General features: G+C 47.3%; 1 protein-coding gene across 1 annotated transcript in view; it reads left to right on the top strand.

The window, feature by feature from the left end:
• Window positions 1-26,999, top strand: part of HPRT1 (hypoxanthine phosphoribosyltransferase 1) — a 46,402-nt gene that overhangs the window by 16,647 nt on the left and 2,756 nt on the right. Inside the window, exons 3-8 of the mRNA XM_060270016.1 lie at window positions 410-593; window positions 5,554-5,619; window positions 15,711-15,728; window positions 16,247-16,329; window positions 18,954-19,000; window positions 21,382-21,458. Of these exons, the coding sequence (XP_060125999.1) occupies window positions 410-593; window positions 5,554-5,619; window positions 15,711-15,728; window positions 16,247-16,329; window positions 18,954-19,000; window positions 21,382-21,458 (475 nt within the window). The remainder of the gene's footprint in view (window positions 1-409; window positions 594-5,553; window positions 5,620-15,710; window positions 15,729-16,246; window positions 16,330-18,953; window positions 19,001-21,381; window positions 21,459-26,999) is intronic.

Here is a 26,999-nt window from a genome sequence, read left to right as displayed (position 1 = left end):
ACACAGAGCAATGGATTCAAACTACAAGAAAGAAGATTCCACCTCAACATTAGGAAGAACTTCCTGACAGTAAGAGCTGTTCGGCAGTGGGATTTGCTACCAAGGAGTGTGGTGGAGTCTCCTTCTTTGGAGGTCTTTAAGCAGAGGCTTGACAGGCATCTGTCAAGAATGCTTTGATGGTGTTTCCTGCTTGGCAGGGGGTTGGACTGGATGGCCCTTGGGGTCTCTTCCAACTCTATGATTCTATGATAATAGATTTGTATATGCCCTGGAATCTCCTCGGATGAATGCTGGTTTAGAAATGGTACAAATAAGTGTGTGTATGTATGTGTGACACACAGACAGGCACAGAGTGAGTGACCTGGCCCTGGGCTCGGTGTGGCAAACTAATTTGTTTCTCTTTCCACAGAACAGAAAGGCTGGCGCGAGAAATAATGCAGAGTATGGGAGGGCATCACATTGTGGCTCTCTGTGTCCTGAAAGGGGGATACAAGTTCTTTGCCGACTTGCTGGACTATATCAAAGCCTTGAATCGAAACAGCGACAGGTCTATCCCTATGACCGTTGACTTCATCCGGCTGAAGAGCTATTGCGTAAGTGTGCCTGCCTTTGCTCACACAGATGGCCGCCCAACCACTGTTTAAAAGGAGAGTCTGCCACCTTCCAAGGCAGCCTGTTCTACTGTCGAACAGCTCTTACTGTCACAATGCTGTGTCAGGGTCTCGTTTATTGTCATTTGAAGCTGCTAGCTCTGGCTCTGCCTTCTGGAGCAGCAGTAAACAAGCCGGCTGCATCTTCCATGTCATATTCAAATGGCGCCAGGGCCGGCTCTACATAGTCCCCCGGTGGCGGGGCGGGCGGCGGAGCGATCTCCGCCCCTCAGCACCAGGGCGCGCGATCTGCTCAAGACGGCCCTGAATGGCGCTGGAGGTTTTTAAGCAGAGGTTGGATGGCCATCTGACAGGGACTCTTTAGTTGTGATTCCTGCATGGGGGGGTTGGGCTACATGACCCTTGGAGGTCCCTTCTGTGGGGATGTTTAGGGAGGCAGGGGTGCATATATTATTTTATTATATCCTTCCTAACTTGCGCCAGCAAGTTCTATAACTTAGCAGAGTTGTTAAACAATCCCCCTTTTAAATTACAGTATATTCCTGCGTATAAGACTATTTTTTAACCCAGGAAAATCTTCTCAAAAGTCGGGGGTCGTCTTATATGCCAGGTTGTATTTCTTATAAGGCGAGTATATCCCAAACTCTATATTTTAACTGGAAAAGTTGGGGGTCGTCTTATACGCCCAGTCGTCTTATACGCCGGAATATACGGTACACTGTGGTTAGCTAGTTGCAGGCTTGTCTGAGCCTCACTATTTAGGATTCCTGATAAGATCTCCTTTTATATCCCTCCTAAAAGTTAACTTACAACCATCCAGTTCACAATAAGATCCCGGAAGGCAGACTTAATTTACAGAACAACCTATAACAGGCATCCCCAACTGCGGTGGTTGGGGAAGATGGGAATTGTAGTCCAAAACATCTGGAGGGCCGGAGTTTGGGGATGCCTGACCTATAACAATGTGAACTATCCCATAAGGGAAATACGGGTGAAACTTGAAAAATTTGAATATCGTCGAAAAGTTCATTTATTTCAGTAATGCAACTTAAAAGGTGGAACCAGTATAGACTCGTGACATGCAAAGCGAGATATGTCAAGCCTTTATTGGTTGCAATTGTGACGATTATGGCGTACAGCTGAAGAAAACCCCAAATTCACAACCTCAGAAAATTTGAATAGTGTTTAGCTACTCAATCCATAACACCTGCAAAGGGTCCCTGAGCCTTTAAATTGGGCATCCCCAAACTTCGGCCCTCCAGATGTTTTGGGCTACAATTCCCATCTTCCCCGACCACTGGTCCTGTTAGCTAGGGATCATGGGAGTTGTAGGCCAAAACATCTGGAGGGCCGCAGACTTTCACAAGGAGTGGACTGAGGCTGGAGTTGCTGCATCAAGAGCCACCCCACACAGACGGATCCCGGAGATGGGCTTCAAAGGTCGTCTTTCTTTTGTCAAGCCGCTCCTGAACAAGAAACAACGTCAGAAGCGTCTTACCTGGGCTAAAGGGAAAAAAAAGACCTGGCCTGTTGCTCAGTGGTCCCAAGTCCTCTTTTCTGATGAGAGCAACTTTTGCATCTCATTTGGAAACCCAGGACCCAGAGTCTGGAGGAAGAATGGAGAGACACATAATGCCAGATGCTTGAAGTCCAGTGTGAAGTTCCCACAGTCTGTGCCGATTTGGGGAGCCATGTCATCTGCTGGTGTTGGTCCACTGCGCTTCATTGAGTCCAGGGTCAACGCAGCCGTCTACCAGGAGATTTTGGAGCGCTTCGTGCTTCCTTCCGCAGACGAGCTTTGTGGGGGTGCTGACTTCATTTTCCAGCAGGACTTGGCACCTGCCCACACTGCCCAAAGTACCACAACCTGGTTCAGTGCCCATGGGATTCCTGTGCTTGATCTATGGGGCATTGCCGAACCCAAAGGGTGCTCATCAATGGCTCCTCTTCATCCTGGAGAGAAGTGACTAGTGGGGTGCCACAGGGTTCTGTCTTGGGCCCAGTCTTATTCAACATCTTTATCAATGACTTGGATGATGGGCTTGAGGGCATCCTGAGCAAGTTTGCAGACGACACCAAATTGGGAGGGGTGGCTAATACCCCAGAGGACAGGATCACACTTCAAAATGACCTTAAAAGATTAGACAACTGGGCCAAAGCAAACAAGATGAATTTTAACAGGGAGAAATGTAAGGTACTACACTTGGGCAAAAAAAATGAAAGGCACAAATACAGGATGGGTGACACCTGGCTTGAGAGCAGTACATGTGAAAAGGATCTAGGAGTCTTGGTAGACCACAGACTTGACATGAGTCAGCAGTGTGATGCAGCAGCTCAAAAAGCCAATGCAATTCTGGGCTGCATCAATAGGAGTATAGCATCTAGATCAAGGGAAGTAATAGTACCACTGTATTCCTCTCTGGTCAGACCTCACCTGGAGTACTGTGTCCAGTTTTGGGCACCACAGTTCAAGAAGGATACTGACAAGCTGGAACGTGTCCAGAGGAGGGCAACCAAAATGGTCAAAGGCCTGGAAACGATGCCTTATGAGGAACGGCTTAGGGAGCTGGGTATGTTTAGCCTGGAGAAGAGAAGGTTAAGGGGTGATATGATAGCCATGTTCAAATATATGAAAGGATGTCATATGGAGGAGGGAGAAAGATTGTTTTCTGCTGCTCCAGAGAAGCGGACACGGAGCAATGGATTCAAACTTCAAGAAAGAAGATTCCACCTCAACATTAGGAAGAACTTCCTGACAGTAAGAGCTGTTCTGCAGTGGGATTTGCTACCAAGGAGTGTGGTGGAGTCTCCTTCTTTGGAGGTCTTTAAGCAGAGGCTTGACAGGCATATGTCAAGAATGTTTGATGGTGTTTCCTGCTTGGCAGGACTCCACCACTCTCCTTGGCAGCGAATCCCACTGCCGAACAGCTCTTACTGTTACAACCAATAAAGGCTTGACATATCTCGCTTTGCATGTCACGAGTCTTTCTCCTATATCGGTTTCGCCTTTTTAAGTTGCATTGCTGAAATAAATGAACTTTTCGACGATATTCAAATTTTTTGAGTTTCACCTGTAGTCTCGAGTGACTGCGATTCAGCACAAAAATGCGATTCAACACAAAAATGGAGAACAAGAAGAGCGGAACATGGTGTGCTCCTCTCTCCAAGAACAAGCAATGGATTCAAACTTCAAGAAAGAAGATTCCACCTCAACATTAGGAAGAACTTCCTGACAGTAAGAGCTGTTCGGCAGTGGAATTTGCTGCCAAGGAGTGTGGTGGAGTCTCCTTCTTCGGAGGTCTTTAAGCAGAGGCTTGACAGGCATATGTCAAGAATGCTTTGATGGTGTTTCCTGCTTGGCAGGGGGTTGGACTGGATGGCCCTTGTGGTCTCTTCCAACTCTACGATTCTATGATTCTAAGCCACACCCACACTAAGTCACATGCTAAGGAGTGATGCAAAGCATTCCCCAGCATGTGCATTGTAGGAATGTTGTATTTGACCGCAATACGTTTTTACATCCCGCACCTTCCGACTCTACAGTTCTATGATTCTTCTATGAGGAATACCATTGATGTTAAACATTTAGCTGAGGCTTAGGTCCAAGGAGGATGACTACTTGCTTTTGGAAATTATGTGCTTGGTTTTATTTTTTGATTATTAAAGGTTTTTCTTTTACTTTAAGAAGGTTGGTGATTGTTCAGTGTAACACCGAGGAAACAGAAAATACTTGTGAGTTTAAAGTCATATAAGAAAAACTGAAACTAAGAATTTGAAAAGCACATATGGAGCATATTATTTCCGCGATCAGGGCACTATACTTCTGCGATCCCTTTCCCCTTAACTAAGGACCTGATTAAAGTACAGTGGTACCTCGGTTTATGAACACAATTGGTTCCGGAAGTCTGTTCATAAACTGAAGCGTTCATAAACTGAAGCGAACTTTCCCATTGAAAGTAATGGAAAGTGGATTAATCCGTTCCAGACGGGTCCGCGGTGTACTCAACCTGAAGCGTACTTAACCCGAAGCATGGGTGTAATTCGTTCTGGAAGTCTGTTCATAAACTGAAGCGTTCATAAACTGTAGCGAACTTTCCCATTGAAAGTAATGGAAAGTGAATTAATCCGTTCCAGATGGGTCTGCGGCGTTCGTAAACCGAAAATTCATAACCCGAGGTGTTCATAAACCGAGGTTCCACTGTACACAAAAAGGAGCGGAGATATGTAGACCCACCTAATTAGACACACATAAATTTATAATTGCTTGAGTTGTCTGTGAAATTAGAAATCAGATTGTTTACAAAGTTTTGAGGGTTGGGATTAGGCAAGTTTGCAAAGTAGGGTATTGACATCACCTGAGTGATAGTGCATTTCTTTTTTTCAAAAAACACATACAGACATCAGTTTTTAAAGGCAATTCTTGTTTGTTGGGAGGAGCAAAGATAAGATACAAGTATGACAGCTTCCTGCTTCTTAAAACTACAAACTACTTCTTTCCTAGATGTTTTGTACCTTTCCACTTTGGCATGTCCTCATATTTAAAAATAACGAAGATGTACTTTCAGCTATCCATTCTGTCAATGGCCTTTTTAGTCCCTGGTACAGACGGTCTCTTCCAGACTGTGGGTGGGAGTGATGTTTTATGTTCATTTTTAAGAGGCTTAGTCAAGTCACATTGAGTTCACATTTCTGAAAAAAACCTGGTGGGAAGAAGGAGAAGGAGAAGGAGAAAGAGGGAGCCTTAATATGTGCAGGATTCGGAAAATTTTCCTCTTCCCCTGTAGTATGGTGAATGTTGCCAGCCAGGATTTACGAACTTTTTAAAAGCTTCATTTTTCGAGTAGGTGCTTTTGGTTTGTTTGTGTTTGCGTTTAGCGAAGATTCACTTTATTATTATTATTCTCTTCCAAACATTTCCTTTCTCTTTTCTCTCTAAAATCAGAATGACCAGTCCACTGGTGATATAAAAGTAATTGGTGGGGACGACCTCTCAACCTTGACAGGGAAGGTATGTAATAAACACACATACAGTCATCCGAACGCTTCAACTTCCAAAGGTTTCGACTCCCGAAGTCGCCCCTGCCCCGGAAATGTTTCTGCTGCGCACGCCCGGCACACGCGTTCAGCGCCTGCTTCGACACCTGAAAACCTCGACTTACAAAGACGGCCGTGGAGCTGATCGTCTTTGTAAGTCGAGGTACCACTGTATAGATATGGAAATTTCTGTGAAGCACTTTTGCATGCTATTAATTTTCCATCACCAATTACCGGTAGTTACACTTAAAAACAGGGACCCAGGTGGCGCTGTGGGTTAAATCACAGAGTCTAGGGCTTGCTGATCAGAAGGTCGGCGGTTCGAATCCCTGCAACAGGGTGAGCTCCCGTTGCTCGGTCCCAGCTCCTGCCCACCTAGCAGTTCGAAAGCACATCAGAGTGCAAGTAGATAAATAGGAACCGCTCCGGCGGGAAGGTAAACGGCGTTTCCATGTGCTGCTCTGGTTCGCCAGAAGCAGCTTTGTCATGCTGGCCACATGACCTGGAAGCTATACGCCGGCTCCCTCGGCCAAAGATGTGAGATGAGCGCGCAACCCCAGAGTCGGTCACGACTGGACCTAATGGTCAGGGGTCCCCTTTACCCTTTTTAACCTGCAAATACTCCTTAGGAGTCTTGTTGCTTTAGAAGTATAAAAGGAGACACATGTGACCAAAGAAACATAATGCTACAGTAATCAAGTCAAGGAAACAATTTTAAAAAACCAAAGTATAAGACTTGAAATCTGAATCGGTGAAGTGCAACCTGTGAACAGAATATGCCTGGCACAGATGTAGGCATATTATGTTTATTTGTGGCATTTTGTTGGTTCAGGTTTCAAGTTTTTTTATTTCCCCTGACACTTTTGTTCCTAGGATTAGCTCTTGCAGTCTGATACATCTTCAAAGGAACACAGGAATCATAGAATCACAGAATCATAGAGTTGGAAGAGACCCCAAGGGCCATCCTGTCCAACCCCCTGCCAAGCAGGAAACACCATCAAAGCATTCTTGACATATGGCTGTCAAGCCTCTGCTTAAAGACCTCCAAAGAAGGAGACTCCACCACACTCCTTGGCAGCAAATCCCACTGCCGAACAGCTCTTACTGTCAGGAAGTTCTTTCTAATGTTGAGGTGGAATCTTCTTTCTTGAAGTTTGAATCCATTGCTCCGTGTCCGCTTCTCTGGAGCAGCAGAAAACAATCTTTCTCCCCCCTCCATATGACATCCTTTCATATATTTGAACATGGCTATCATATCACCCCTTAATCATGATTCTATGATTCTAACAACAACAAAAAGTGTGACTTGCTTTATTACAATACTCGCTTTATTGTGGTGGTATGGAACCAAGTCTCCAATATATCCAAGGTGGTGCATGTATTTGTCCCCCTAGCCCAGCATTGTTTGCTCTAGTTAGCAGTGGTTCTGCAGGGTCTCTGGCAGCAAAGAGTCTTTTTCCCATCACCTGATCACCTACCAACCTGACCCTGGAGGGGGCTTGGAGGGTGTTGAACTTGAGGCCCTTTGCTTGCAATGCAGCTGCCCTACCACTGAGCCTTTTCCCTTATCTTTACGGTTTTGAGAAGATAATACTTCTTATACTGTAATATAATTCTGGGGCGGGGAGCTTGTGTAACTCCCGATGCTGCTGGATTACAACTCCTTGCAATCATGGTTCTGCCTTGCAAACAGAGCTGCTTTTCAAGGCATTCAACTTTCATTTGTCATGTAAGGTGTAAAACGTTTCGCTTCCAACAGCAAATATTAATGACAGTAGCAAGTAATGCTATAAGGATCATACAACATTTTTGAAACCCTTGACCCTGCTCCCCTGCTATCAGTTATTCTCTAAGCTACCACAGAAGACTTCAGTTTGTGCCACCCAGTAGATATGTAGGCTTGCACAGGAACGTGTCCAGAAGAGGGCAACCAAAATGGTCAAAGGCCTGGAAACGATGCCTTATGAGGAACGGCTTAGGGAGCTGGGTATGTTTAGCCTGGAGAAGAGAAGGTTAAGGGGTGATATGATAACCATGTTCAAATATATAAAAGGATGTCATATAGAGGAGGGAGAAAGGTTGTTTTCTGCTGCTCCAGAGAAGCGGACACGGAGCAACGGATTCAAACTTCAAGAAAGAAAATTCCACCTCAACATTAGGAAGAACTTCCTGACAGTAAGAGCTGTTCGGCAGTGGGATTTGCTGCCAAGGAGTGTGGTGGAGTCTCCTTCTTTGGAGGTCTTTAAGCAGAGGCTTGACAGCCATATGTCAAGAATGCTTTGATGGTGTTTCCTGCTTGGCAGGGGGTTGGACTGGATGGCCCTTGTGGTCTCTTCCAACTCTATGATTCTATGATTCTAAGTGACACGGAGTGCCTTGGGTGCTCCCTTACTTGGACTCTGCAACCTCTAGGCTTTGTTTATGTGGAGGTTTTTTGGGGGGGGGTTCACCCCCTACTCAACTTCTTCATGGATAGATAGCACATTCACATCTGGGTACGTGGTTCAGTTCTAAATCACTCTCTATTTTAAATATGAAGACAACCCATGAAAATATGAATGAGCACTCCCTGTTCTGAATTCTACAGTAGTTATAAACTGCCTTATACATTAGGGTGGGTCATAAAAGACTTTTTTGGGAAAATGTTTCCTCCCTTGGTCTTATATCAGGCGTATGGTATAAACATAGTCAAATTTCAAATTTAGGCCAAATCGGTTCATATTTAGACCCTGCTCCTACAGATTGAAATTTGGCCTCGCTACGAGCGATGAAAACATAGGAGTTTGACTCATTTATTCTCAGTATGTTAAATTGTGAACTAATAAACATAAATTTTAGATTTTATGTAGAGAAATAATAGTTGCTGTCACGGTGGCCGGAATAGGCTACTTCAGAGTAACGACTCTACACAGCTCTGCATTTTATCTTTTATTGGTGCTGAGTATTTATAGTGCTGATGGCAGTGCTATTTACAAAGACACATCTGTTCAGCTTGAATCAGAACCTCCAAGTGGCTTTTGGCGCGTCTTGCGCCAGCATAACAACTTGGGGAGACCCATCCTCTTCCCCCGACGCTTTCTGCGAAGTTCCGGAGTTGGGGGGACTGGTCTGCCCCCCTTCCTTCCCCCTTCCTGTCCCACCTGGTACGATGGCTCTTCTACCCTGCCAGAGCCTTGGACACCACTTCCTGTTTCCCCACTTGAGCTGGAGCTTTCCCTCTTTTCAGCCTCGCTCGGGGCTGGGCTGGAACTCAGGAGGGGAGGGGCTTCGCGATATCCCTTGCCCCTCACATCCACCCCCCTCCCAGGCCCCCCTTCTCCCCTCCCGAGAGGCTGCACGGGTGTCGGTGGTGACTGAAAGCCTAAAAACTCCGTGCTGTCCGAGCCGGTTGGTGTAAACACCTCCCCCCAGTCCCGTTGGCCCCCTCCTTCCTCCTGGGAAGAGGGAAAGCCCAAAAAGTCCGTGGCCTCAGAGCTGGTGGGGGTGAAAATCTGCTGCCAGTCCACTTCTTCTCCTGACTGAATGGACCTCGGAGATGCCCATATCTCCTCCTCCGTGTCCTCAAACTCTGCTTGCCATCTCCATGGTGAACTGCTTTCCCCCTCCTGTGCTTCCTCCTCCTCCCACTCCCGTTCCATGTGCCAGGGCTTGGGCCTGTGTGGGAAGAGGGCGTGGAATTCTTCCACTAAGAATTCCTCCTGTATCTGGGTGGCTGGGACCCACTCATTTTGGGATGGCGGGGCGTCCTCCCATGCCATGAGGTACTCCAGGCCCCCCACCCCCCTTCGTGAATCAAGGATGGCCGTTGCTTCATTGAGTGGCTCCCTGCCTCCACTCTCCCCCCCTCCCTCGGGGGGCTGTGCGCTGCCTCGGAACCTGCTACTTTCCCTGTACGGAGACAGCAGCGATCTATGAAACACTGGGTGCACCCTCATGTCCTCTGGCAGTGCCAGCCTGAATGCCACCGGGTTTACCTGCTGCGTGACCGTGAAGGGGCCCAACCTTTGGGGTGCCAGCTTCTTGCACCTCCCTCTGGTGGGAAGGCCCTCCGAGGACAACCAAACCTTGTCCCCCACCCTGATGACCTCCCCCGGTCGCCTGTGGCGATCTGCCCCCTTCTTGTACGCTTCCTTGGCCCTCTCCAAGTGTTCTCTGAGCTGCTGGTGCACCGTCTCCAGTTCCTCTGCCCAATCCTCTGCCTGTGGGCCCTCCTCCTCCTCCTCCCCCTCCCTCTCCGGGAAGGATCTGAGGTCGCGCCCGTAGTTGGCCTTAAAGGGCGACACCCCTGTGGAGACGTGCACCGCATTGTTGTAGGCAAATTCTGCCAGTGGCAGGCGATCCACCCAGTCCGTCTGTCTCTGGCTGACGTAGCATCTCAGGTACTGCTGCAGAATGGCGTTGACCCTCTCCGCCTGTCCATTGGTCTGCGGGTGCCGAGCCGTCGACAAGCTGACCTCCACCTGCAGGAGGTTCATGAGCCGCCTCCAGAACCTGGAAACAAATTGGCGGCCTCTATCCGAAATAACCCTTAAAGGTAGGCCATGCAGTCTGAAGACGTGGTCAACAAACAGTTTGGCTGTCTCTTCTGCAGAGACCGCCCTGGCACACGGTATAAAGTGGCACATTTTGGACATGAGGTCCACCACCACCAACACTGCGGTCTTGCCCCTGGACAACGGCAGGTCTGTGATGAAGTCCATGGACACTACTTCCCACGGCCTGTGCGGTGTGGCTAATGGCTCCAGCAACCCTGCTGGTGGTGCCCTGACCACCTTTGCTCGCTGGCAGGTGTCACAGCCCCTAACATAGTCCCGAACATCCTCCCGCACCCCTGGCCACCAGAAGTGTCTCATGACTAAGTGAGTGGTTTTGTCCCTTCCAAAATGACCCGCCGTTGGGTTGTCGTGCATCTGCTTAAGGACCTTACCCCTGAGCTGGTTGGTGGGCAGGTACAGGGCTCCCCTGTAAAAAAGCAACCCCCTCCTTTCCTCAAAGTCTTTTGCTTGCTCCCTCCCCCCTCGCAGCTCTCTGAAGATGCGGGTGGCAAACTCATCTGCTGCCGTCAGTGCTGTGAGTTCTGCCTCGCTCACCACTGCTGCTCCGCAAGACCATGCTGATGGGGGGAAAATGTGCCGGGGCGCTGGTGGCAACTCCTCCTCCATGTACTCTGGCTTGCGGGAGAGGGCATCCGCCCTGACATTCTGCTCCCCCGGTATGTAGTGGATGGAGAAGTTGAAGTGCGAGAAGAACTCTGCCCACCGTATCTGCCGCTGGTTGAGCACCCTGGCTGTTCTCCAGAACTCCAGGTTCTTGTGGTCCGTGCACACCTGAATGGGGTGCTTGGCGCCCACCAGGAAATGTCTCCAGTGTTTAAACGCCGCATGGATCGCGAGAAGTTCCTCATCAAACACCGTGTAGTTGCGTTCTGGCTGTGTCAGCTTTCTGGAGAAAAAGGCACAGGGTCTCCACTCTCTGTTGGCATCCAGTTGCAGCAAAATGGCGCCCACAGCTTTGTCTGAAGCATCTGTCTCCACGCGTAGGGGCGCATCCTGCACCACGTGGAACAGGTTCTGGTCTGAAGCGAACACCCTCTTGAGGCTTTCGAACGCTGCTTGCGCCTCCTGTGTCCACCTGAACTTCTGCTTGCCTCTCAGGCAGTCGGTGATGGGAGCCGTAACCCGCGAGAAGTTCTTGATGAACTTCCTGTAGAAGTTGGCGAAGCCCAGTAGGCGTTGGGCATCTTTGCGCGTCCTGGGGCTGTGCCAGTCCAGGATGGCCTGCACCTTGTCCTTGTCCATTGCTAGCCCCTTGTCTGACAGCTTGTAGCCCAGGAAGTCCACCTCTCTGGTGTGAAACTTACACTTCTCCAGCTTCACATATAGGTGGTGCTCCTTCAGGCGCTGCAACACCTCCCTGACATCCTTTACATGCTGCTCGGGGTCCTTGGAGTATATGAGGATGTCATCTAGGAAGACCAAGCAGTTTTTGAAGAGGAGGGATCCCAGGACGTGGTGCATGAAGGCTTGGAAGCATGCTGAGCCCCCTTGCAAACCGAAGGGCATCACCAGATATTCAAAAGAGCCCAGAGGCGTGAACATCGTGGTCTTCCACTCATCGCCTTCCTGGATCCTGATCAAGTTGTACGCCCCCCTCAGGTCGAGCTTGGTGAAGATCTTGCCCCTGTGTGCCGCTGTCAGTAGATCGTCCACTCTGGGCATTGGGAAAGCCACCGGTTCTGTCATGTTGTTCAGGCGCCTAAAATCCACCACCAGACGGCGCTGTGGCGTGTCTTTCTTGTCCACCCAGAATACCGGGCTGCCCCCCGCTGCCTTGCTTTCTCTGATGAACCCCCTCTTGAGGTTCTTGTCTATAAACTCACGCAGATCTTCCAGCTCCTGATCTGACATGGAGTACAGCTTGGCTGGGGGTAGCGTGGCCCCCGGCACCAGGTTGATCTGGCAGTCAAACGACCTGTGCGGGGGTAGGTGGTCGGATTCTGCTTCACTGAAGACCTCCTGCAGGTCCCAGTACGGCTTGGGTATCGCCTCACCCCCCTTGACGTGCATGGTGGCCACCGTGGCTATTGGAGGCCCCTCCCCTGGTTGGTGCTGCATGCAATGTTCCAGACAATAGTCGGAGCCAAACGTGATGCATCTCTGGTGCCAACTGATGGAGGGGTCATGGCGCGCCAGCCAGCTCATGCCCAAGACGATGGGGGGGTCTGAGATGATGGTGACGTTGAATGCCAGTGTCTCTGAGTGTCGTTCCACCGTCATTCTCATGGGGGGGGGGTCTGGTGGGTGATGGCCCCTCCCAGCAACTCCCTGCCGTCTATGGTGGAGATGTGCAGGGGGAAATCCAGCTGCAGGAGTTGGATCTGGTGCTCTTCTGCAAAGTTTCTCGAGAAGAAGTTGGCTGATGCACCACTGTCGATTAACGCGAGGACCGTCAGGGGATAGCCATTTGGGAGCGTTAGCGTCACTTCTAGAACCACCCCTGCTCTGGGGGTGGGGGCTGGCGCTGCTCCTCGCTGTGCGGGTGGGCGGGTTGGGGCCGGTTTGTGCTAACTGTGCCTGGCTGCTGCCCCTTGTCTCCTGCAGCCAGGCTGTCTCATTTCCCTGCTGTGGTGCTACGTCAGTGGGGGAGGGCACAACCGTTCCCGCCTTTCCTTGCCACTCCCTGCGATGTGGGCAGTCCCTGACGCGATGCTGGGGGGAGTTGCAGAGAAAGCAATTCCTGCCTCTTCCCTCCTTGCGTCTTGGCGCCGCCGGGGTTTGAAAAGCCCGCGCGCGCGCTCCTCCGATCTCCATCGGTTCCGGCTCTGAGCTTGGTCTGGGCGGGACTAGGGGTGGGCCCTGGGGTGGGGTTTGGTGATGTGGTCTGTCCTGGGAGCGTGGGAACGAAGGTTTTGCTGCGCGCGTCGTTTGTTTGTCATTCCATCTGGATTCCTGTCTCACCTCCACTGCTAGCGCCGCTTTGCTTAACTCTTCCATAGTCCGCGGTTTAGGACCTCTCGCCAGCTCATCCTTAACGTCTGAGTGCAACCCCAGGTAGAAGGCTGATTTCACTGGCTCACTGTGCAGATCCCACCCCAGTTTGTGCACTAGCATGGTGAATCTCGCCCAGTAGTCCCGAACTGTCGATTTTCCTTGTGTTAAGTTATGAAGCTCTTCTTTTGTGGCTTCCATTTCAGAGTCACTCGCATACATGATTTTTAAAGCTTCTAAGAATAGTTTTGCGTTCTTCATGCAATCATTTTTTTGCGCGATGAGCGGTCTGACCCATTCTCTGGCGGCCCCCGTCAAATGCTCTATGATAAAGGAGACTCTGTGCGCGTCATCTGGGAATTCTCTGGCGGCCCCCGTCAAATGCTCTATGATAAAGGAGACTCTGTGCGCGTCATCTGGGAATTCTGCTGCATGCAGTTCCAGCGCATAATTTATTTCTGTCTCAAAGCCTAGGTACTCTCTCGGGTCGCCGCTAAACTTGGTGACTAGGGTCTGTCCCCTCCTCACTTGGACTAGCTGGGGCTGGGGCACCCCCCCCCACCTCTCGCAGCTTTTTCCTCATCCAGCTTTTTCTGTAACTCCACCACCATCACCCTTAGTTGCTTCTCAGTTTCATCTTTCGCTCTCACCTGCTCTGCCAGCTTGTTCAGCTCCTCCCGCGTTCCTCGCGCTTCCTCCTGAGCGGCAAGTAATTGCTGGTGTGCCTGCGCTGTCAGGTTCTGTAATTTCTGTAATTCCTGTGCCGCGGCTTCGGCCTCCAGCCTCCACTGCTCAGCGTCTTGCGCGCTCATCGCGGCCGCTCCAAAGCAGCCCGAAAGACTTGGAGGTTGCTGTCACAGTGGCCGGAACAGGCTACTTCAGAGTAACGACTCTACACAGCTCTGCATTTTATCTTTTATTGGTGCTGAGTATTTATAGTGCTGATGGCAGTGCTATTTACAAAGACACATCTGTTCAGCTTGAATCAGAACCTCCAAGTGGCTTTTGGCGCGTCTTGCGCCAGCATAACAACTTGGGGAGACCCATCCTCTTCCCCCGACGCTTTCTGCGAAGTTCCGGAGTTGGGGGGACTGGTCTGCCCCCCTTCCTTCCCCCTTCCTGTCCCACCTGGTACGATGGCTCTTCTACCCTGCCAGAGCCTTGGACACCACTTCCTGTTTCCCCACTTGAGCTGGAGCTTTCCCTCTTTTCAGCCTCGCTCGGGGCTGGGCTGGAACTCAGGAGGGGAGGGGCTTCGCGATATCCCTTGCCCCTCACAGTTGCATACTATTGTTTTCTGCAATATTTGTTTAAGATAAAACATGTTGATCATTTACATGAAAAACTAATGGTTTTGAACAAATTATATGGAACAATTAAGCAAACGGTGTACTAAACAAGTAAACATAAACAATAAACAATAAAACACCACTCATGTCTTGCTTCAAAACATCACATTATACTTAATTACTTAGGTATAAATTGTACTAAATTGTACTGAGAATAAATCAGTCAAATTCCTATGTTTTCATCACTCGTAGTGCGGCCAAATTTCAATCTGTAGGAGCAGGGTCTAAATATTCACCGATTTGTCCCCAATTTGAAATTTGACTATGTTTATACCATACGCCTGAGATAAGATCAAGGGAGGAAACATTTTCCCAAAAAAGTTTTTTATGACCCACCCTATTATACATAGTCAGGCCATTGATCCATTGAGCTTGGGGTGGTCTTCCCCGACAGGCGATTTCTCTGCAGGGTTTCAGATGGGACATTTCCAGCCCCTCTTGGATAGCCAGGCATAGAAGTTGGGGCCTTCTGCATGCAAAGCAGGTGTTCTGCTACTGATCCAGGGCCATCCTAATTTTTGCAAAGCTGTTCTGATGGTGAATGTTCAATATTTTTGTTGTCGTTAGCTTGCCCTTGAGAAGGTGCCTAAACTAGCTAAGCAATTTCAGTGCATTAGAAAGAATAGGATGTAGCACATGATGTATTTCCTCTGGTACTAATGTTTCAGTTGGTTCTGAAACTTGTCGTTCTTGCATTGAAATTGGCATTTTATTTCTGAAGTATGATAAACTGTCAATTTTGAGCTTGTGCTAATGGGCAGTAGAAACCTGAGTCGTTTAACTACATGGCATAATGTTGCAGCCATTTCAAGAACTTCAAGAAAGAAGATTCCACCTCAACATTAGGAAGAACTTCCTGACAGTAAGAGCTGTTCGGCAGTGGGATTTGCTGCCAAGGAGTGTGGTGGAGTCTCCTTCTTTGGAGGTCTTTAAGCAGAGGCTTGACAGCCATATGTCAAGAATGCTTTGATGGTGTTTCCTGCTTGGCAGGGGGTTGGACTGGATGGCCCTTGTGGTCTCTTCCAACTCTATGATTCTATGATTCTATGATTCATTTTCTGCTGGTTTGCTTAATAGTTGAAGCACCCACCTATATTTGTGTGCCGGTTAATTAGCGAAATGAAAAATGAAAAACAGGCATCCTGAAAAAGGTTTGGATGAATATAATTTGGAAACTAAGTGTTTGCTTAAAATTATTCACGAGTTTCTATTTTTTCTCTTTCCCCTAGAATGTCTTGATTGTAGAAGTAAGTACAACACTTTACATTTTCCCTTTTTTAATGGGTATGATTTGGGGTAACGTTGTGAAACCAGTACAAATAATTGCAAAGTAGCACCATTTTACTCCAGAACCGCTCTCCAAAGAAAAAGCCATTTCCCTTGCGCAAGCAGCTGCCATCAGGGGAACACTTAATTCACATACTGATTTTTTCACTACTAAAAATGCATTGTTGAACTGATTCTGCTTCATTGCATTGCGACTTAATTCAGCTGGAGCTTGTTAATATTTTACACAAAAATGCTTTTTTGTTCTTGTGGAGACCATGGAAAGAGCTGGTCGAGTATCGGTGTGCATTTCAAATCCATTTGCAGATATGTTCCCTTTGTTTTCCCCTCCTTATAAATACTGACAGACACACAAATGAGCACCAAATGACCCCGAATTTTATTCCTCCTTGTATGTATGATTTAGTTAATTACGAACCTGTAAGAGCTACTTGGCTGCAGCTTCACTTCACAAGGCTGTTTTTGTTTTAAATGTCAGGATATAATTGACACTGGTAAGACTATGAAGACTCTTCTGTCTCTGCTTAAACAGTACAACCCGAAGATGGTGAAGGTAGCCAGGTACGTTTTAATAATAATAATAATAATAATAATAATATATTATTTATACCCCGCCCATCTGGCCGGGTTCCCCCAGCCACTCTGGGCGGCTTCCAACAAAACACTAAAATACAGAAATCCATCAAACATTAAAAGCTTCCCTGAACAGGGCTGCCTTGAGATGCCTTCTAAAGGTCTGGTAATTGTTGTTCTCTTTGACCTCTGGTGGGAGGGCGTTCCACAGGGCGGGCGCCACCACCGAGAAGGCCCTCTGCCTGGTTCCCTGCAACTTGGCTTCTCATAGCGAGGGAACCGCCAGAAGGCCCTCGGCACTGGACCTCAGTGTCCGGGCAGAACGATGGGGGTGGAGACGCTCCTTCAGGTATACTGGACCGAGGCCATTTAGGGCTTTAAAGGTCAGCACCAACACTTTGAATTGTGCTCGGAAACGTACTGGGAGCCAATGTAGATCTTTCAAGACCGGTGTTATGTGGTCTCGGCGGCCGCTCCCAGTCACCAGTCTAGCTGCCGCATTCTGGATTAGTTGTAGTTTCCGGGTCACCTTCAAGGGTAGCCCCACGTAGAGCGCATTGCAGTAGTCCAAGCGGGAGATAACTAGAGCATGCACCACTCTGGAGAGACAGTCAGCAGGCAGGTAGGGTCTCAGCCTGCGTACCAGATGGAGCTGATAGACAGCTGCCCTGGACACCGAGTTGACCTGCGCCTCCGTGGACAGCTGTGAGTCCAAAATGACTCCCAGGCTGCGCACCTGGTCCTTCAGGGGCACAGCTACCCCATTCAGGACCAGGGAGTCCTCCACACCCGCCCGCCTCCTGTCCCCCACAAACAGTACTTCTGTCTTGTCAGGATTCAACCTCAATCTGTTAGCTGCCATCCATCCTCCAACCGCTTCCAGGCACTCACACAGGACCTTCACCGCCTTCACTGGTTCTGATTTGAAAGAGAGGTAGAGCTGGGTATCATCCGCATACTGATGAACACCCAGCCCAAACCCCCTGATGCTCTCTCCCAGCGGCTGCATGTGGATGTTAAAAAGCATGGGGGAGAGGCCAGAGCCCTGAGGCACCCCACAAGTGAGAGCCCAGGGGTCTGAACACTCATCCCCCGCCACCACTTTCTGAACACGGCCCAGGAGGAAGGAGCGGAACCACTGCATGACAGTGCCCCCAGCTCCCAAGCCCTCTAGACGGTCCAGAAGGATGTTATGGTCGATGGTGTCGATGTATGTGCTACAATTTGCTTTCTCGGGAACTTTTGCAGAATGATTACACATCTTTTTTTGCATCCCTTGAGGTCAGTTACATTTAGGAGTTAATAGGTGCAAGGTTGGGGGGGTGTTTATTTGTCTCCGTTGCTTGCATAGCTGCCAAGTTTTCCCTTTTCTCGTGAGGAAGCCTATTCAGCATAAGGGAAAATCCCTTTAAAAAAGGGATGACTTGGCAGCTATGATTGCTTGTGCTAGATATTGATCATTGCCTTTGTGATGAAGGTGCCCATAGTTAAAAGCAGCGGGCTCTCAATCCAACTCTAGGATTCAGCTGCCCAACACTGAATAGCAAAGTCTAATGGAAATTGCTTTATTAAGAGGTTTAAACGGTTTAGTTTTGGGTCTAAAAATGAGTGTCGTCTTGGATCACTTCTCTCTTAAACACCAACATATTATACTTACTCTTAGTAAGTATAATGCCTTCTGCATTCTTAGTACAATGAGTCTTGCATCTCACTCAGTAATTATCATAAATACTAATTTTTAACTTTAATTATCAGGATAACTCTGCCTTCCTAAACAAACTTCTTTATTTATTCTGTATATTTTGAGGAAAGGGACCCAGGTGGCTCTGTGGGTTAAACTACAGAGTCTAGGGCTTGCTGATCAGAAGGTTGGCGGTTCGAATCCCTGCAACGGGGTGAGGTCCCGTTGCTCGGTCCCAGCTCCTGCCCACCTAGCAGTTCGAAAGCACATCAAAGTGCAAGTAGATAAATAGGGACCGCTCCGGCGGGAAGGTAAACGGCGTTTCCGTGCGCTGCTCTGGTTCGCCAGAAGCAGCTTTGTCATGCTGGCCACATGACCCGGAAGCTGTCTGTGGACAAACGCCGGCTCCCTCGGCCTATAGAGCGAGATGAGCGCCGCAACCCCAGAGTCGGACACGACTGGACCTGATGGTCAGGGGCCCCTTTACCTTTACCTTTATGTTGAGGAAAGTCTCTCCCACGGTCAACAGTATATTTTAGATTTAGAGCATAGGTAAAGTCACTTTTCTGCTGCACAAGTTTCATGGCAGTGCAGGGGCCTAGGCAGGGAGGAGACGCTTCAGGCACAGAACTGTGATGTGCTGAATTTCCCCTTCTGGAAACGCTGAAGGAGGAAGAGAATACTTTTCAGTGCCCGCTCCTCCTCATAAACCATTGGTCAAAGAGCAGCCTTTATGCTCACTTAAAACTTGACTGTAGAAAGAACCCTCTAACTGCCCCTGTAATCCTGATTCAGTGTTTACGCTGTGATATAGCAGTGGGGGGGAAAACAGAACTCAGTGGCGCGGCGTGGAAGGAGCATGGAGTGCGTTTCATGGGTTAATTTCTACCCGCAGTTCACTTTTTTCCCCCCTTTGGGGTCTTTTTAACAGCTTGCTGGTCAAAAGAACTCCTCGAAGTGTAGGATACCGTCCTGACTGTAAGTGAAGTGTTCAGTGCATCTTAAAATATATACATGTTTAAAGCAATGTAACAGTGGACCCAGGTGGTGCTGTGGTTAAACCACTGAGCCTAGGGCTTGCTGATCAGAAGGTCGGCGGTTCGAATCCCTGTGACGGGGTGAGCTCCCGTTGCTTGGTCCCAGCTCCTGCCAACCTAGCAGTTCGAAAGCACATCAAAATGCAAGTAGATAAATAGGAACCGCTACAGCGGGAAGGTAAACAGCGTTTCCATGTGCTGCTCTGGTTTGCCAGAAGCGGCTTTGTCATGCTGGCCACATGACCTGGAAGCTGTACACCGGCTCCCTCAGCCAATAATGCGAGATGAGCACGCAACCCCAGAGTCGGTCACGACTGGACCTAATGGTCAGGGGTCCCTTTACCTTTAACAGTGGAAGACAGGAGGGCCTGGTGTGCTCTGGTCCATGGGGTCACGAAGAGTTGGACCCAACTAAACGGCTAAACCGGCGTTTCCCAACCTTGGGTCTCCAGCCATTTCTGGACTACAACACCCATCATCCCTAGCTACCAAGATAAGTGGTCAGGGATGATGGGAATTGTAGTCCAAAAACCAGCTGGAGACCCAAGGTTGGGAAACACTGGACCAAACAACAACAAAGCAATGTAAAAAAAATTCTATATTCAGATTGAAAGGAGATGAAATTTGACGGCAGGGAGTCACTGGCCTAAAGAACAACGGCTGTGTTTCAAAATGGGGAGGGAGGGATAAATGAGGACAGGGAAGATTTATAGAAGCTGGAGTAGAATTAAGGAGAGTGATCCAGCCTCTGTAGGATATTTACAGTCACGCCTCGGTTTAAGTACGCTTCTGTTTTAGTACTTTCAGTACAGACCCGTCTGGAACGGATTAATCCGCTTTCCATTACTTTCAAGGGGAAAGTTCGCTTCAGGTTAAGTACGGACTTCCAGAATCAATTACATTATATATATATATCTTTATTGTTTAAAAACTTATAAAATGAAATACATGCATATATCATTCACACCTACAAACATAAACTTCACATCACTATACCACATAACAAAAGATGAACATTATACCCAAAATCTTTTGCCCATTTTATCATCACTTCTTTTGTCCATTCATCCTTCTAACAACAGATCATACATTTTTGACAACCATTTTGTTCTGCCTTCCAACAATTCTATTTGAAATTTAGACCTCTTGTCTTCAAAACCCTTTTTTTTTTTATCATTTGAAAACACATCCTTTACTTGGTGATATTGCAACCATCCAGTCGGACATTCTTTAATTTCGGCATAAGATTTCAACTTCCAACCCTTTTCTGACTTTCTTAATACCGTATTTCCTCATAAGTGGCCCTCCTCCCTTCCATATTTATCTTTTTAACTGTCAGCACCTCCACTGGTGAAATCCTCATACAAAGACACCTCATACAAAGACCTTATCACATGATTTGTAAATCCTTTATGAATCATAGAATCATAGAGTTGGAAGAGACCACGAGGGCCATCCAGTCCAACCCCCTGCCAAGCAGGAAACACCATCAAAGCATTCTTGACATATGGCTGTCAAGCCTCTGCTTAAAGACCTCCAAAGAAGGAGACTCCACCACACTCCTTGGTAGCAAATTCCACTGCCGAACAGCTCTTACTGTCAGGAAGTTCTTCCTAATGTTTAGGTGGAATCTTCTTTCTTGAAGTTTGAATCCATTGCTCCGTGTCCGCTTCTCTGGAGCAGCAGAAAACAATCCTTCTCCTTCCTCCATATGACATCCTTTCATATATAACACGTTCCATTACTTTCAATGGGAAAGTTCGCTTCAGGTTAAGTACGCTTCAGGTTAAGTACAGACTTCCGGAACCAATTGTGTACTTAAACCGAGGTACCACTGTACTGTACTTTGTTTGCAGCACGTTTAAGTAGAGATACCTGGAGGACTTAAAAGTGACATGGGTAACGGCGCAATCCTGGGCATATTTACTCCCAACTGTGTTCGTTGGAGCTTTCTCCCTATTAAATGTGTTTAGGATTGCAGCTTAAATTGCCACTTTCGCAATAATTTAACTCCTTTCAGGGGTATGTGTTTCCCCCCACTCATTTGGGGCCTTGTCACCCAGGCCTACTGTCTCCTTTGGACATGGGGTATGAAAATGTACTGTCAGTTTTGTCTTCCTGTTTTATCGTGTTGTAACAAAACCTTGTTACGCTTTTTAAACAATGCCAATAGCCAGTATTATCAAATAGGAAACTGGTTATGAATAGTCCCAATAATGTAATATGTAATATGATTGCCTAAACATTGCCCAATAATGTAAATATGATTGCCTAAACATTGCCCAAATTTAACACACTGATGAATTCTGGCTCTTTTTTCAGTTGTTGGATTTGAAGTACCAGACAAGTTTGTGGTGGGATACGCTCTAGATTACAACGAATACTTCAGAGATCTAAATGTAAGTAATGAACAAATATTGTCTTCTGTAAAAATTGAGGAAGGGTGTGGTTTTTTTCCTGTTCCCCCTTTACTGTCAAGTAGGAGTGTAGGAAACTGGCTTATACAGAGTCAAACAACTGGCCCAGTATTTTCATAGAATCATAGAATCATAGAGTTGGAAGAGACCACAAGGGCCATCCAGTCCAACCCCCTGCCAAGCAGGAAACACCATCAAAGCATTCTTGACATATGGCTGTCAAGCCTCTGCTTAAAGACCTCCAAAGAAGGAGACTCCGCCACACTCCTTGGCAGCAAATTCCACTGTCGAACAGCTCGTACTGTCAGGAAGTTCTTCCTAATGTTGAGGTGGAATCTTCTTTCTTGAAGCTTGACTCCATTGCTCCGTGTCCGCTTCTCTGGAGCAGCAGAAAACAATCTTTCTCCCTCCTCCATATGACATCCTTTCATATATTTCAATATTTTTCAATGCTGACTGTCGGAACTTTCCAGGATTCAAGGCAGAAAGTCTCTTCCATTCATAACTGGGGGTACTGGGAATTGAGCCACTTAGCCACAGCCCCCCCCCCCGGTACCATTGGTACCATTTCCTTTGCGTCTTTTACTGGTGGGTAGAGAAATGACCTTAACAGAGTAGACAACTGGGCCAAAGCAAACAAGATGAATTTTAACAAGGAGAAATGTAAGGTACTACACTTGGGCAAAAAAAATGAAAGGCACAAATACAGGATGGGTGACACCTGGTTTGAGAGCAGTACATGTGAAAAGGATCTAGGAGTCTTGGTAGACCACAAACTTGACATGAGTCAGCAGTGTGATGCAGCAGCTCAAAAAGCCAATGCAATTCTGGGCTGCATCAATAGGAGTATAGCATCTAGATCAAGGGAAGTAATAGTACCACTGTATTCCGCTCTGGTCAGACCTCACCTGGAGTACTGTGTCCAGTTCTGGGCACCACAGTTCAAGAAGGATATTGACAAGCTGGAACAAGAGGAGGGCAACCAAAATGGTCAAAGGCCTGGAAACAATGCCTTATGAGGAACGGCTTAGGGAGCTGGGTATGTTTAGCCTGGAGAAGAGAAGGTTCAGGGGTGATATGATAGCCATGTTCAAATATATGAAAGGATGTCATATGGAGGAGGGAGAAAGATTGTTTTCTGCTGCTTCAGAGAAGCGGACACGGAGCAATGGATTCAAACTTCAAGAAAGAAGATTCCACCTAAACCTTAGGAAGAACTTCCTGACAGTAAGAGCTGTTCGGCAGTGGGATTTGCTGCCAAGGAGTGTGGTGGAGTCTCCTTCTTTGGAGGTCTTTAAGCAGAGGCTTGACAGCCATATGTCAAGAATGCTTTGATGGCGTTTCCTGCTTGGCAGGGGGTTGGACTGGATGGCCCTTGTGGTCTCTTCCAACTCTATGATTCTATGATTCTATGAAAAGGAGGTTTTCTGCTCTTGGGGAACCCCAGGCTCTGCTGGCCATACCTTTACAGGTAACAACCGTTTCCCACTTGTCCAATACATGTGCAACTGCACGCGCTTGCGTCTCCGCAACCTGGAAGTGGTTGGGAAAGGGAGCGGGGTAGGGTAGGGACACACTCCCCAAAGGTGTGCGGGGGGTCAGGAACATAACCTCCGGGCAGAAGGGCCGTTTCCTGTATTTCCCACCCAGCTCTGTTGGGCTCCCAAACAACCGCATTAACATGACGACAATTTAGGTTCTCCTCCAACCTCGACTTATTGGTCAAGTGTGGCATTTCCCAGGAAAGATGGGCAGAGAGCCATCTTGCATTTTGCATATTGACCAAACAAAGACACATACACAACGAAGTAACATAATTTCCACCTCCTTCTAACCCACCCTCCACGAGATCCCTCCTGCCACGAGGTATTCCCATGAACAGTGCGTAGTCGAAGGTGGCGCATTTTAGAATTGGGCTTATCCCCACCCCTCCCTCCTCCCCCCGGAAACCCCCCCCCTGCCACCGAGGGGTCCTAGGGTAGTAAGAAGAGAGCGGGTGAGTGTCCACCCAACTATTTAAACTTTACCAAAAATCATCAAGAAAAAAAGAAAAGGGAAAAAAAGAAAAACACAAGAAAAAAAAAGAAGAAACAGAGAAAAAATAGAATAAATCTTTTTTCCAAAACATTGTATTATGGGCTTCCCCTACCTCCCCCTTTTCTGATTTTCATTTTCAACACCATAGTTCTTTTGTCATATTCCCCACTATTTTCGAAATTCTCCAATCTTCTATCGATAACATCCTTATTTTCAATTAAATTTTCTTCTAACATCATTTCTCATTCTCTCCCCTGTCTCAAAGCCTGTTTTGCAAGAAAGGCTAACTAGCACGTACTGAATTTCTGTTGCTGTTTTCAATTATTTTCTTATACATATATTTATACTGAGTTGTCCCTTTTATAATGATTTAAGGCAATATCTTATAGACCCATATATATATATATATATATATATATATATATATATATATATATATATATATATATAAAATAGTTTGTATGTTGTAAGCTTCTTTGGTATACTTTATGAAAGTAGAATATAAGCATCTAAATAAATAAATGGCCATTTTAGAATCTACTGAGGTGGGCAGGTGAGACAGCTGGCATAGCTTCTCTTGTTTTAAATATCTATGCAGCCAATCTGATGCTGGTGTTACAGAATATCATCATTTTGTGGCTTGGTGTAATTAGACTGAATAGCTACCCCTTCAGGTTCCATTCCTGATGATAAGGAGCCCTGCAGCTTCGTTAGTGAAGGGTCCACCTAGTCCATCACCCTGTTTCGCACAGTGGTCTGTCTGTAGGCTTCCTTCTGCGAAGTTCACCAGGCACTAGGGCCTTCTCTGCTGTGGCACCACCCCTCTTAACCTCCCTAGACAGCCGTAACTCAGAGTTACGCTGTCTCTGAACCTGGTTACGATGGGCGATAGCTGTTGGTGAACCGCCATGGTCTTTGCCCCTTCTAAAGCTGTCTGAGCTATTTGCCATCTCCATCTCCTGTTGCTGTTAATTTGGAAAGAATCATAGGATCATAGAGTTGGAAGAGACCACAAGGGCCATCCAGTCCAACCCCCCTGCCGAGCAGGAAACACCATCAAAGCATTCTTGACAGATGGCTGTCAAGCCTCTGCTTAAAGACCTCCAAAGAAGGAGACTCCGCCACACTCCTTGGCAGCAAATTCCACTGCCGAACAGCTCTTACTGTCAGGAAGTTCTTCTTCATGTTGAGGTGGAATCTTCTTTCTTGAAGTTTGAATCCATTGCTCAGTGTCTGCTTCTCTGGAGCAGCAGAAAACAACCTTTCACCCTCCTCTATATGACATCCTTTTATATATTTGAACATGGCTATCATATCATAGAATCATAGAATCACATAGTTGGAAGAGACCCCGAGGGCCATCCAGTCCAACCCCCTGCCAAGCAGGAAACACCATCAAAGCATTCTTGACAGATGGCTGTCAAGCCTCTGCTTAAAGACCTCCAAAGAAGGAGACTCCGCCACACTCCTTGGTAGCAAATTCCACTGCCAAACAGCTCTTACTGTCAGGAAGTTCTTCCTAATGTTAATTATGGAAGTTAATTGTGTGTTTTGTAAGGAAGTATTTTACTTCTTTGTCTGTCCTGAATTTATTGCCAGGTTTATTAGGGGATCCAAAATTCTAGTATTTTGAGCAGAGGAGAGATTTTCTGCACACCAAGCTTAATTTTATGAACCTCTCACAATGTTGTGTTTCCTCACCAACACCACAGTAATCCCCCCCTAAACTAGAAATAAGAACAGAAGATTAAAAGAAGAAAGTACTGTCCTTTTCACCCCTCTTGTGTCAGCTTGTCCAAGGTTTGCAGACTAACAGGTTCTGTGCTTCACTCTCCACCATTTATTTTTATCATGAGCTGCCAAGGGTCCTTTACCGTTACCTTTTTTTTCTTTTTTACAGAAGGGTAGTCAGTCCTTGAGGGATAAATTTATACACATTAATTAGTCAGTGTTTACAAATTTATCTGGGCAGCCAATTTTCAGAAGGACAGTCCACAGGGCATTACGATTTACAGTGGATCCTGACAGTAAGAGCTGTTAGGCAGTGGAATTTGTTACCAAGGAGTGTGGCGGAGTCTCCTTCTTTGGAGGTCTTTAAGCAGAGGCTTGACAGGCATATGTCAAGAATGCTTTGATGGTGTTTCCTGCTCGTCAGGGGGTTGGACTGGGTCTCTTCCAACTCTATGATTCTGTGATTCTATGAAAGCCTTGTTGTTGTTGTTTAGTCGTTTAGTCGTGTCCGACTCTTCGTGACCCCATGGACCAGAGCACGCCAGGCACTCCTGTCTTCCACTGCCTCCCGCAGTTTGGTCAAACTCATGTTCGTAGCTTCGAGAACACTGTCCAACCATCTCGGTCTCTGCCGTCCCCTTCTCCTAGTGCCCTCCATCTTTCCCAACATCTAGTCAGTACAATAGATGCCATATACAGGGGTTGGTTTTGCTCTCTGCATTTTTCTTGAAGCTGTCGAGCAGTGAAAATAATGTCCACTGTCCCCCTAGAAGGCCGAAAACCATTTTGGGATTCAGGAAGGGTCACCTCGGATATTGTTACCAGACGGTTTGCTAAGATCCTTGCAAGAATTTTGCCGGCTGCAGCTAATAGAGAGATGCTTTGATAGTTTCCACAATCAGTTCTGTCACCTTTTTAAAAGGGATTGATAATTTTGGCATCCCTAAAGTCTGCTGGGATTTCTTCTCTTCCCCAGATTTTTTCGATGAGCTTGTGAAGTTGTTGTGCAAGTTCAATTCCGCCCACTTTGAAGATTTCGGCAGGTATCCCACCAGGTCCACTGGCTCTGTTGTTTTTCATTTGGTTAATAGCTGTACACGACTCTCCCAGATTTGGAGATACTGCAAGCTCATCTCGAACTTGTTTTTGCGGAATTTGTGAGAGGACCTCAGCAGCTACGGGGCAGTTGCGGTTAAGGAGATGTTGGTAATGTTCTTTCCAGTGCAGTGCAATAGCTTCTTCATCTTTTAGAAGTGTGTTACCGTCTGCTGAGCATAGGGGGCATATGCCATGATTTATTGGCCCATAGATGGGTTATTTTGTGGCTTTAAAGAAACTCTGTGCATCATGAGTGTCGGCTAAGTGCTGGATCTCTTGAGCTTTTTTTATCCGCCATATTTTTATCCACCATATTTATCCATTTTTTTTTAGTTCTCTGGTTCTTCTTTGAACCTCAGCCTTAGCGTTGGCATAGGTTTTTTTTCTTAGTTGGCACAGTCTCTATCTCTTTGCCAGATCTGAAAGGCCTTCCTTTTCTTGTCAATCATGCGCTCAATCTCACTGTCATTCTCATCAAACCAGTCCTGGTGTTTCTTGATTTGGTATCTAATAGTTTGTTCACAGGCTGCAATAATGGATGTTTTTAGCTTGGTCCAGTGTTCCTCGATGTTATCAGGGAATTCTGAAAGCAGGTGGTTGTTTGGAAGCAATCCTGCTTGATGGGATCTTGAAGGGCTTGAGTGTTCATTTTGCGCC

This window comes from Zootoca vivipara, chromosome W (assembly GCF_963506605.1).
Source record: "Zootoca vivipara chromosome W, rZooViv1.1, whole genome shotgun sequence".
In the NCBI taxonomy this organism is placed as follows: domain Eukaryota; kingdom Metazoa; phylum Chordata; class Lepidosauria; order Squamata; family Lacertidae; genus Zootoca; species Zootoca vivipara.
Note: the sequence above shows the minus strand (reverse complement) of the source record. Positions and strands in the feature narration are given on the sequence as shown.